At 53.6% G+C, this 12,342-nt stretch overlaps 1 protein-coding gene across 5 annotated transcripts in view; it reads right to left on the reverse strand.

Annotated features, from left to right (window-relative positions):
- VDR (vitamin D receptor) overlaps positions 1-12,342 on the reverse strand; it is a 59,151-nt gene that overhangs the window by 35,610 nt on the left and 11,199 nt on the right. For 2 of the 5 annotated variants that reach the window (XM_027106057.1, XM_027106058.1), the window contains exon 2: positions 2,889-2,972. The exons of 2 other annotated variants lie outside the window; for them this stretch is intronic. In XM_027106057.1, coding sequence (XP_026961858.1) covers positions 2,889-2,949 — 61 coding nt within the window. In that variant the 5' untranslated portion in view covers positions 2,950-2,972. Of the gene's footprint in view, positions 1-143; positions 166-2,888; positions 2,973-12,342 lie in introns of those variants that run through there. One more of the 5 variants, XM_027106061.1, reaches the window with a different exon arrangement.

Consider the following 12,342-nt stretch of genomic DNA (forward strand, 5'->3'; position numbering starts at 1 on the left):
CAGCAGGCAGGGGTGAGACAGTGCCAGGGCCGGCTGGCGGCCCTTCCGCCAGGAGCTCAGCAAAGCTGGGCAGCTCCCTGGGGCCCAGGCCAGAGCAGGATTCTTTGGTGCCCTCCCTTCATGGCTCTCGGTCCCCAGCTCACCCTCCTGACACTGCGCTGGCCTCGAGCAGAAGGTGGGCTCCTAACCCAGTTCGGAGCAAACCTGTGGAGGGGCGCTGCAGTGATGCTCGCGGCGTGGCCTGGAACCGAGGCGCGAGGGAGCAGAGTCTGCGCCTGCAGCCTACAGGCTGGGCTACTTTGGGTGAGATGCTCAGCCTCTTTGCACCCCACTGTCCTCATCTGAAGAATGTGTTTTTCTTCACTAGGTGTGAGGAAGGATTATGCGAATGAACATACGCACACCACTGGTCTCAGCTCCACCTCAGCAGCGGACCTGCCGCAGGTCAGAGGCCTCTCTTGCCTAGTGTCCCCTCCAGGAGGGACGAGGGCCCTCCAACAGCCTCCAACGCAGAGGGAAACCCTCAGCCCCCCTTTCCTTCAGGGCGAGGGGAAGAGGATAGACTACATGCCCAAATCAGACCCTATCGTGTCAGGTCCTCGCCGCCCTGCAGCTCAGGATGGACAGGACTTGTGCTCCTGCGGTCCTGGTGCCAAATTCATCAGTCTTTTTCTCTCTCTCTTTTTTTCAATATCAATCCAACACATTGTTCTGAACGTCCTTCTGAGTAATGTGAGTCATACACAGTGAACTAATTTTGTTTTCAGAGACGGCTTGTATAAATAGGCATTATCTAGAGATGGATGTCACACTTGAAGAAAGGGGAGAAAGAGATAGAGGGAACAAAATATATAGCTTTGGGAGATCCTTCTCGGGAAGCTGCTGACAGGTCTTCCCTTGGGCAAACTGGGGCCTTGGTTTCCTGCTGCCTCTGACCCCCACTGCTGTCAGCTCAGAGCTGCTTCTGGGGTCCCTCCTGCCTCCCTGAAATGGTTTCAGACCCTGCTGCCTCCCGGTTTTATCTGAGTCCTCACATGGGTTGTTACAGGTTTAAGTGCCTTGGCTCCAGGGCAGGAGGGTCGCTCAGGACAGAAGAAAAACAAGAGAGAAAGCCAGTGGTGAGGAGACGAGCACCCTAACCCCTCCTACCCTGGCGCCATGTCCTCCCACTTAAGTGGGAGAGGCAGCTTCCAGGGGCCCTTGGGAAGCTCCAGGCTTCTTTCCAATGACTAGGCTCTCAACCTGAGCTGAGGTTTGACACATCCATGCCTGGTAAGGTCTTATTTCAGTCCATCTTCATCTCACCCCAATGAGGCAGGTACTATTATTATCACTCGATTTCCAAATGAGGCCCAGAGAAGCCCAAACATTGAGGTTTTCTAGCGACTATAATTACAAAATGCACAAAACAAATACTTAATTTTACAAAAAGAAAAATCTCCCCAAGAGCTTCAAGCCAAACAGAGGAAGCTGGACAGATAAGGACAGGTATTGTCAGTCCTGCAGGGGCAGAGGGGCCCTGATCACAGACAGATGTATTGGATTCCCTAACTTTCCCTTTCAGCTCTTCTTTTCCTGGGAACTTTAAAGCAATAATAGTGACCCTGTTGCCCATCCCTATCACAGCTAGGTTGATACTTGTTAAACGATAATGTTTATATATATACACATGCAGAGACAGAGAGAGAGACCCTTTAAAAAAAAAAAGAACAAAGGAATGATTAACAGAAACTTTTGAGGGAGTAAGATTGGGGAGGGCATGCAGAGGCATTATGCAGTAACCATATTCCATTTCTCTGACTGGTCAGTATACAGTGTCTTATTATTCTTATTACTATTATTAAAACTCTATTTTCTGTTTTATATGCTACATAAAACATTGCATAACTGTAAAACAACTAAAAATAAAAGAGAGTGCCTTTGGGTTTGTCAACACTGTCCCTAGAGCCCATATTAAGTCCAGGCTGATTCCAGGCTCCTGGAGTGTCACCCACAACCCAGACGTGGGCAGGGATCCCAGAGGCCCAATACCATTGGGGTAAGAGAAACTGTCTAGGATGCTTGTGGCTTGACCCCAGGTCAGCTGAGATGATGCAATTCCCAGTCATCATGATGTTGCTACAGAGTCCGTGTCATCCAGCGACCAAACATCCGGTGGATTTGGTGGAAAAAGAGAAGTTAAATGTGAGAGTGGAAGGGAATCAGTCAGATCCGTCCAACAAGTATTCAGCATCATCTGGGCTCACTGGAGATGTGATGACGTAAGAGAATTGAAACAACGCAGCACCACAGCCGGGCAACTGCGCCTTCCTGCAACACAGTGATGGCAGGAAGGCTCCTGGCCCGGGGGTGGGACCCCAGGCACTGGGTTAGGCCTGACAGAAGGCTGGACCCGGCAGCCGGAGGCCCAGAGTGAACAGGACAATTTCAGGTGAGTTGAGAGAAAACTCAGCCCTGCTTGGGGTTATGCGCTGCTACCAGGAAGCCAGGGCCCAGGACCAAGAGTCCAGAGGTGGAGAAGAGTCCCAGGCACATATGGCCTGAGAGCTGGCAGTGCCAGGAGTGACAGGCAGAGACCGTGGAGGGCAGGAAAGAGAAAGGAGTTGGGAGCTGGATAGGAAACCTCACCATGCTGGATGGCCCCCTGGGGTCCTGGCCTGGGCATCTGCAAGCCCCTCCCACTGAGGCCTCACCCCGGTCAGCCTGGCTCCAGGTCTCTGGCCGCGGGATGCTGAGGACTCTGCTGACACAGGACTGGACCGACCCACGTTTGCCAAGGGCAAGGGAGTATCTCCTCTTCCCCCTGCCCGCCGCCTGCCCACGCCCGCCTCCCCTCGCCCCCGGATAACAGAAAGCCAGGAGGCTGTGGCTGAGGAGGAAACACCCACCTGAAGGAGCAGAGGAGGGAAGGGAAGTCGAGCGCAGAGGTGCCCTTCTGTGAGGGCTCATAGACGCTTCCAACCAAAAGGACCCTGAAATGAAAAGGGGAAGCACTTTACAGCTCAGCGCTGGCCTCACCGCTAGAGAGCTCATCAAGCAGGATGAGAGGCTCTTTCCAGGGGCTTTAGTCCCCAGATCAGGGACTGAAAACTTGACGGAAGTGATCTGGTGGGGGCAGACATGCGGTGTCATCCCTGGCAGGACTGAAGGGGCGGGAGCCCAGCGTCCGCCAGGAACAGCCCTCCCTTGAGGCCGGGGGCAGCAAGAGCAGTGGGAAGGAGTGGGAGTGGCATCCAGCACATGGGCAAATGGAAAGCGTAGCAGAGAGTGCTGGGAGGGAGGGAGGGCTTCTTCCAAGGGAGCGCGACTGCTCCCACGGCCCCACGCCGGGGTTTTAGGGATGCTCGAGAAGCAGAGCCAGAGGGGTGCCTGGCAGGCTGCTGAGGGCGGGAAGGAGACCGGTGCCCGGGCGATGGCAGAGGCCCCTCGGGAGCTGGGAATGGTGCAGGTTAGCCCTGGCCTCTTGGGATAGCTTCAAAGACAGGTGTCTGGGATCTGCAGTCTGTGGAGACTGGGTGTAGGCGGGGCAGGTGCTGCAGGGGTTAAATACAGCAGCGCACTGCTTTCAAACAGGATGTTTTCTGCCACTTTTAGCTCTTCCCCAGACATGCTCAACACCTCCGGCCTCGGCGAAGGCTGACGGTGGGCTGACTCTAGTGTCCAGACTCTGGGTCTTAGTAGCGTGATGGGTCACCAAGGTGGGGCTGGTGGAATTTCACCCTTCCCACTTCCACCCACACTCAGTGCTGCTTGCCCACCCAGACAGAAAAACACACACACACTTCCTCCCTTCGCTGACGCCAATAGGAAGTGGCTGGGGAGATAATAGATATGCAGGTGCCTGACCCGGAACCCTGGCAAAGGCCTTTCAGGCAAACTCCGTGTGGGGAAGGTTCAGACCCCCAGCTTTTGTTTCACTGCCTCCTAGTGGCCCGACTAGGCAGAGAAGGGGAGAGCCCAAGGGGTATCCAAGACCTGGGCCCAGTCCTAAGACTGCCAGCACACTGACCCATCTACCAGCCCCTCAGGCACTGCCCGCCCCCAAGGAACAACTGAGGAAAGTGTCAGTGGACCCTGCTGAGATAACGTGAACATGGCTGGCCCACTCCCAAGCACCGTGGGTGGAGGAGGGGTACCTGCAGGGTACAGACATGTGGCCACTTCCTCCAAGCCAGGCTCTCCTCTGCTCCCTCTGCTTGTACTGCCCAAGGCCCCCCAGCCAACCGGGCTCTTCTAGATGCTATCCCATGGCCTTAGCAATTTCCCAGACTCCCTGCTTGTTCCTCAGGAAGGCTGAGGTAAGGACCAAATGGGTACAGAAAGGACCACTGCTTTCCTGCTCTCAGCCCCTAAGATATTTAGAAGTCAGACCTGAGATCCAGGTAGCCTACCAGCCCTGAGCTTAAAGAGAAGGCGTTTGAGTACCTACTAGGTGCCATCCGAGATCTCATGTAACCTCCGAACAGTCCTGTGAGATGAGGGGCAGTCTCATTCTACAGATGGCAAAACCAAACTCCACGTAGGGCACTTTGAGAGACTTGCCCAGGGTCCCACGGCCAGGCCAGTGGTGATGCCAGGGACCCAACGAGGACAGGCTGGCTGCCCACAACGGCCAAGGGCTGCCCTTGCCTCCTGCCAACTCAACCCATCCCAGCGGTAATCACCAGCACAGGCGCTAATGCTCACGCCGGGCACTGTACCCTCACTCATTTAATCCTCACGACAACCTCGCGGGCGGGTACTGTTATTTCCCCTATTTTAGGCATGGGGAAACTGAGGCACAGAGACGATTGCCTTTGGAGCCCAGATCTGAACCGAGGCAGCTGCGCCCCGAGTCTCTGCTCTACTTTTCCTAAGGGAGATAACTCAGTCATTTCCTCACCCTGTGCCCTGGACACCCTTCACTTCCACTAAGTCAGGGAGGAGCAGACATGGCAATCCCCAGGTCATGACGGAAGAACGTCGTGGCACTTTTCCTTCCAAGGCTCCCAAATCAGCCAGGATATCTTTTCTGCCAGCCAACCCCTCTTACCTGGGAAAACCCCATTCAAGAGATGGGCCTCTCCTCCCCATGCAACTTTGCACTACTGGGTGGTCCTTTTAGGAAAGATTGTCCTAGATTTAGCCTGTAGGTCCAAGTGCATGGAAAGTGGGGCAAAGACACAGGGCGAAAAAAAAACAAGTGGAAAAACCCCCAACTTAACACCACCCACTTTGCCACGTCATACACCCCCCACCCCCAATTCATGTTCTGAGTATAAGAGCATCCCACTGCCTTTGCTGGGGCTGTCCCCAGAGCCAACCCCTCCTGCCCTGCTTTAGAAATACCCAAACCCCTAATATTGAGCCTCAGAGAAGCAGAGGGGTAGCAGCTCACCTCTGCAGAAAGCCCCTGGCTTCCATTCCTCCGGGGTCAGCATCCTACATCAAAACCCCTGCCTGTCACAGTGGTTGAGAGTCCGCCTGCCAGTGCAGGGGACACGGGTTCATGGCCCGGTCCGGGAAGATCCCACATGCCGCGGAGCAGCTAGGCCCGTGAGCCACAACTACTGAGCCTGAGTGTCTGGAGACTGTGCTCCATAACGGGAGAGGCCGCGACAATGAGAGGCCCGCACACCGCGATGAAGAGTGGCCCCCACTCGCCGCAGCTGGAGAAAGTCCACACACAGAAACGAAGACCCAACACAGCCAAAAAAAAAAAAAACGCTGCCTGAGCCTGACCCCAGGCCTGACCTTGCTTTAGGAAGAAATGAGGAGATAATGTGTTTCCTTCCAGTCATCGGAGCCACAACTCCCTCTCCCACACATCTGCCCGTCAGCTCACACAACTGACACCCCAACTTCCAGTGACTTCTGCTGCATGGGCATCCCCAGGCAGAGTCTCACCTAGGACAGTCTTGTAGGGTGGGGACTGCAGGGTGTCCTGGGGAGAGCCCTGGCAAGACAAGGATCGAAGTGTGCTACGGGGCTCAGTTTAACTCTGCTGCATTCACTAGACCCTCTTCGGAGTCCTGAGGGCAGTAAAGCTGTGACTCTAGGAGGACCAAGCGGCAGACAGAGGTCTGACTTCTGAGGTCTTTTCTAGCTCTGAAAGTATGCAACTCCAAGGCTGAATTCCCATCATGATGAGGCCTTAAGACCATTCAGGAAGTGAAATTCCTTCACTGAGCGCTCTCCCCAGCCCTCCCAGTAACAGGTGAGGCCCACTCACCCCCAGATGCTAAGGGGCAGGAAGGGTGGGAGTGATGTGGCCCCTTTGGGTCTTGTGGGGACTGGGAGCCCAGGAGAGGGGCCTCCCTCAGCACGGTTGGGACTGGACTGATCAAAACGGGCTTTCTAATTGTTGACATTAGCTCAAAGTTCCCTCTCCTTCTAGAAAGAAATGCAAAGCTAAGTGATTTCCCAGCAGAGGGGGAGAAAATTCCTCTTCTTCCTAAAATTGGCCCACATGGAATCAACCACACGCTGGGCTCTCTCTGGAGCGGATGGGCCTGTGAGCATGCCAGCCACAAGTGCACACGTGCTTATGCGTGCACGCCCTTTTCTTGTTGTTTTCATTTCATCATCCTTGCAACTCTGCCCATAGAGTGCTGAACGCTGTATGACCTACCCAACTTCTTACTTGCTGTCTCTTTATCCTAGCATAACTTAGGCACAGCAGTATCATGGCCAGTTGAGGTGATGCCTTTTCTTCCTTCTTCACCATCCCCAACATAAGCCCACATTCTTTCTCCAGGAAAGTCTCAGCATTACTTCCCAGAAGAAGCTGAGGGGGGATAGAGTGGAAATGAGGGCAAGGAAAGAGGGAAGTGTACTGTAGAGTTAGATCTTGGCCCAATTCTTTCTTTCCCCACTGTCTCCCCAGTTCCTCCACACACACACACACACACACACACACACACACACACACACACACTTTAAACATGGCTGAGAACATTCGGAAATTATTTTCTGAAGACTACAATTTCCAAAGTAAAACCCAGTGGATACCAGTCATCTCAGAATATCTCAAGATTGGAAGGAAACTCAACACCACCTACTCCAACCATCTAAAATCACTTCTATAATATTCTAGCCAGTTTTCTAGCCTGGACTTAAATATCTTTTCTGTTGGAGAACTATCTCCCACGGTAATCCATACTCTTTGGATGACTCTATGCTTAGAAAGTTCTTCATTATGCACAGATGAAATAGCCCCTACAGTTTTCAACCACTGGTCCTAGACCAGCTCTCCGCAGCCATCTAAGATGAATCTACTAGGCCATTCCCACAGTGTCTCTGGAGGAGGGGTTGGTAGGGCCACCATGTGATACTACCACACACATTAGAAAAAGAAGCACACTCCTCATCTGCTGGGAAATTGTCATGAAAAGACAGAAAAAATCTACAAAGTTTATGATGCGAGTGAGGTTTCGGGGAGAAGCACAGGAAGCTAGCCTGGCTACATTTAACTTTGATTTAGACCTCATAAACGTCCCAGGTACGATCATGATTCCCACAAGGGCAGTGAATAAGGTGGTGAGTGCGGACAGCATCTGCCTCCTTGGCTTCACCTGGAGAGAAGTTTCCAGCCCAAGGAAAGGGCCCTGTGGAAGAGTGTGAGTAACTTCTGCCAAGGCAGCCTGCCGCCTCTGTCTTAGGCTCAGTTGTTTCCAGGGGAGGCTGGCCCCCAGCACTGCAGCTCTAAGAACACGCCTGAGGTGGACCAAACTGTTTAACGAGTGACTGAAGGATGGGAAATTAAGTGGCTGGTGATCCAGCAGTTTCAGGAATAACTTTACCCCTGAAGGCGCTTCTTAATTAACTTCTTGGGGAATATCCCTCGCCTTTGAGGACCTGGTAAACGTCACGGACTGACACCCCATACGGTGTCACGGGTTAGCAGGTCACTCCAGAGAAGCCATGCTGCAGACTCCCACTCTACTGGCCATTCATCAAGGCTCTTTCTTAGCAGATGGTCCTGTCACTCTTGGGAGTACTGGTAGCTTCCTGGAGCTGAGCAAAACCCAGAGGCAGGAACCCACGAAGCTCTAGGCAGTGGGACAGGAGATACATAGCTTACTTAGATATATTTCCACTTCTTAGCAACAACAATTATTCCTGCAAGCTGCCTTTTTCCAGTGGAAACTCAGCCCTCAGCTTTGTCAACAAGATTTCTGGGTTGATTACTGTTCTTCAGGTAACAGGCAGGCCATGCCCTGTCCCCGCCGGAAAGCGTGGGCAGTGACAGTGGCCGGTGAAGCATAGGGAACCGGCCCATTTGTAGCTGCAGCCCAATCTCTCTGGTTTTACAGCAGAAGAAACTGAGGCCACCAGAGGGGAAGCGAGTTGTCAAAGGCCACACAAGGAGGGAGGATGCTTCTCCAACCCCACCCTGGCCAGGTCCCAAGACCTCTCATCACCAGCCCGAGCAGCTTCCCAGGGGAACAGAGTGAGGTGGGAGAGAAACAGGCCACGGGAAGGGGCATGAATTTCATTCTTCAGAGGAGGGGAGTTGTGGAGAGGCCACGAGGAGGCCCTGAGGCAGACTGCAGTGAGGCCACCCAGCACTGACTCCATCCTTACAAGCAATACAGAAAAACAAAGTGGTGGGTGAGGGGTACCCACTCTCTCCTGCCTGACCAACTCGGCTCCCACATCCGGCTTCTCTGGCCTGAAAAAATGGATGCGGACTCAAGACAGTCCGGGACTATTTTAGAGGGAGGCAGGATACACCTGGCCTGGGTGTATCTCGCTCCTCTGGGTGGCTTTCCTGGGATACTAGGGTGGGAGTACTTCCCTGGGGCATCTGCCACAGGTGGAAGTTGATGGGACAAGGAGGCTCTTTGTTCAGTGACTTGGAGACCAAGGAGTAGAAAGTGAGGCAGCCCAAAGGGAAAGGACCAAGAATACAGGGAGAGCAGATCTAGCCCTCCTCTGGGTACACCTGAACCCCTGGGATTGCTGATGTAACGGATGGCCAAATGGGATTTTCCTTGATTTTCTAAAAAAAAAAAAAAAAAAAGAAAATGGCCCCAGGACAACAGGAGAGAGCTTTCTCCCAAGCGATTCCCAAGGCCAGCTTTTAGTGCCCCATGACCCTCTCCCCAGCTTAAGCATCTTTCTGACTGCTGGTCCCCAGCCCAAGTTCATGTAGGCCCAGGTTTACGCCTGCTGGGATCGATGCAATGTCTGAATCCCTCAGCCTCTTCCTGCACTGTGGGAAAGGTAGTACCCAAGTCCCAGGTCCTGCCAACTCCAAGCGAGATATTTGGGATCCTTGGCCTCAGATCCCTTGCTCACCTCCACAATCACCTCGCCTGACACCCTTGGCTACCTGACTACTGTCCAGCTTCCCCCAGAACCCGTCCCTGTGTCCTCATCTACAAATAGGGACATGACAGTGCCCAGGTCACAGGTGGTCATGGGGACCAAGATCTCTGTGCAGCACTCAGCACAGGGCCCGGCACACTGGAGCGTTATATGTTCGCTCTCATTATTAGAGCAGTTACTGTTGTTAGTACAGTTGCGGAGAGTTCAGGGCCCAGAGATGTGCCGTGGAGGCCAGGAAGCCTGTTCTCCATCCCCGAGGCTCCACCCCAAACATTGCCCAGAGAGCCACATGTCTGCCGAACTGGGAGAAAACGGACGACCCCACCCATTGGCTGCGACTCCTAAAAATCCGGCTGCTCGGGGTAGGGAGAATGGATGGTTCTAATCTCTCCCTGACAAGCAGAGAAGCTGGGCTACACATCTGGACTTTTTCTCCACAAGGAAGATGAGGCCGTGATTCCCAAGGTGCCACCGATTGCTCACTGCTTCTGCTCATAGCGCGTCCTTTCCCTCTCTCACCCCATGAGTCTCTTTCCTACCTTCTCCGGCATCCAGGGCTTATAGGGCATCTGTTCTCCCCTTCGTGGGACCTTGCTCAGCAGCCCGGGGGCGCCCCCTTTCGGTTGTCAGGGCAGCGGCACTTCCTCGCCCCATTCACGGCCACCACAGCAGGCCTTGGAAGGCAGAGTGATGGGAAAGGCTGGCAGAGGCCAGGGGCCCGGAGCCGGGGGTGGGGCAGTAAGGGCTGCAGCCACCCTGGCCCTTGGCAGCCCTGGAAAGCCATTCACTTATCCTAGGATAGATTCTGAGGCCTGTGTCAGAATCCCTGAGGGATCCCAGGGTCCTCTGAGAGGGGTGGGGCTGGGGTAACTCTCTACCAGACGGCTCCAGTCCCATAAGGGGCTGATTTACCCAAAGGCATCCTGTCTCTCTTCTGCATTATTAGTGAAGAGGTGAACACTTCTCACGTATTCATGAGGCTTCTCAGGAAGAGGCCAAGTGGGGAGGCTCCCATTTACTTTAGAGGGTAGCAGCAGACACCCGCAAGCCGCTACTCAGTTCCTGTGTGAATGATTTCCCCAATAGAGCTTTTCCAGGGCTTCTGTTTGGTCAGAATTCCAGCCGTCCTGCTGTGCCGTGTAGATTTCTTCTTGGGGACCATACTGGAGGGCCGAGGAGGCCACAACATTTCTTCTTGGCCTCACACTGTGCTGGGTATTGGTTCTGGCCTCTGATGCCTTATCTACGATGGTGACCCCTGCCTGGTTTTAAGCACTGACTATGTGGCATGCTGTATGCTAGGACTCAGAGACACCATGGTGAGCCGCCCAGGGACCCGGTCCTCATGAAGCTTACAGTCTACTGAGGGAGACAAACAGGAATCTCCAACTCAGATCCGCACTGCAATACAGGTAGGCACAGGTGTGACAGGAGCACATGGGAGAGCACCTGGCCTGGTCTTGGAGAGGGAGAGAGGCTCTTTAGAGGACGTCACTTCTCTGCGCCTCAACTGAGACAGAAGGAACCATAGTTTAACATGGCAGTGGTGAGAAGGGTAAAGAGGGGTCCGGGCAGGTGATACCATGTGAGCAAAGGCTATGAGGCAAAAAGGAAAGAGCCTTTTGGAGGTGGAGAAACTAGCTCCATATGGCTGGAGAGAGAGAGAGGACGCAAGAAAGAAAGAAACCAACTGACCACACTCATTTCAGTCGGAAGTAAATTCCATTCTTTCCTCTACTGAGTGTACTTCTCGTAAACACACTGAGTCTTGAATACCAGGAATTTTAAATTACTGCAATGATATTTTGCAACCAAAGACTTTCAGACTCCATTCAGCTTCCCATTCCAACCAGAATTGACCTTGAGATTTGTGAAGGAAGTAAAAATGGGCCTCCTTCCCAACTGCTCACGGAGAAATGGCCCCCCAGGTCAGGAAGGCAGCGGGCCTCTTCTACCGCACTGGTGCACACCACTTGTTCTCCTTTGGGGGGGGATGCTTTCCCCTGGGATTATTCCATCAGTAATTGAGTTGGAAAGGAGAGGTAGAGGAGAGAATTCTGGAAAATCCTGCCTAGCTAAATAGGAAAACATACTTTTTGTGAGAGAAAACCCAAAGAAAGAACAAAAGATTCAACAAGGGCAGATGGAAGTTGTGAACAATTCAGTGGCACGTCCCCAGTCAATCCTTATTTGATGCGTCAATCTGTCCAGGGTGGCCAGATGCGGTTGCCGGGCACAGGGAGAGCTGCCTTACCACAGAACCCACCGCTCCCCACATTTGCGTCCGCCAGCGCGCTCAGCTTACTCCTCTCTCCCAGTCAACAAGGTCATTTCCCTGTTGCCAGGAATCCCTCTAAGGGCACCAACCACTATGGTCACGAACAACTTGCGCCATGGACATGTGTGGGAAGTCCGCTGCATGTGTGGGCACACGCCAGCCCCTACCCTGGGTCCAGACATCCACGTTCACTGCTGGCCCATGACATGACACAAGCACAGCCTTCCCCTTAGAGCTATCATTGAAGATAACCCTCTTGTTTCAATGTTTCAGGCCAAACCGCTGGAGGATTCTTCCCTGGGGCCACAAAGTGGTAGGAAGTAGTGGCCTTTGTCCTAACCCATGAACCCTCTCCAAACTAAACCCTCCACCCCAACCCTACCCATTGGCTATCTTGCTCTTCCTTGTTTTTCTTTGGTACCCAGGGGCAAAGATGGGACAGATTCGCTACACAGAGTGGCATTCAATGCTGCCTCAGGGTACAGGAGAAGCTGAGACCAGGTCTCCAACAATCCTCTCATAGGACTGTTGTATCCGCTGAGATTAAAAAAAAAAAGCGTGTTAGGGCTTCCCTGGTGGCGCAGTGGTTGAGAGTCCTCCTTCCGATGCAGGGGACACGGGTTTGTGCCCCGGTCCGGGAAGATCCCACATGCCGTGGAGCGGCTGGGCCCGTGAGCCATGGCCGCTGAGCCTGCGCGTCCGGAGCCTGCGCTCCGCAACGGGAGAGGCCACAACAGTGAGAGGCCCGCGTA

This window comes from Aethalodelphis obliquidens, unplaced genomic scaffold (genome assembly GCF_003676395.1).
Source record: "Aethalodelphis obliquidens isolate GAN/ISIS:26980383/991018 unplaced genomic scaffold, ASM367639v1 scaffold8, whole genome shotgun sequence".
NCBI lineage: Eukaryota > Metazoa > Chordata > Mammalia > Artiodactyla > Delphinidae > Aethalodelphis > Aethalodelphis obliquidens.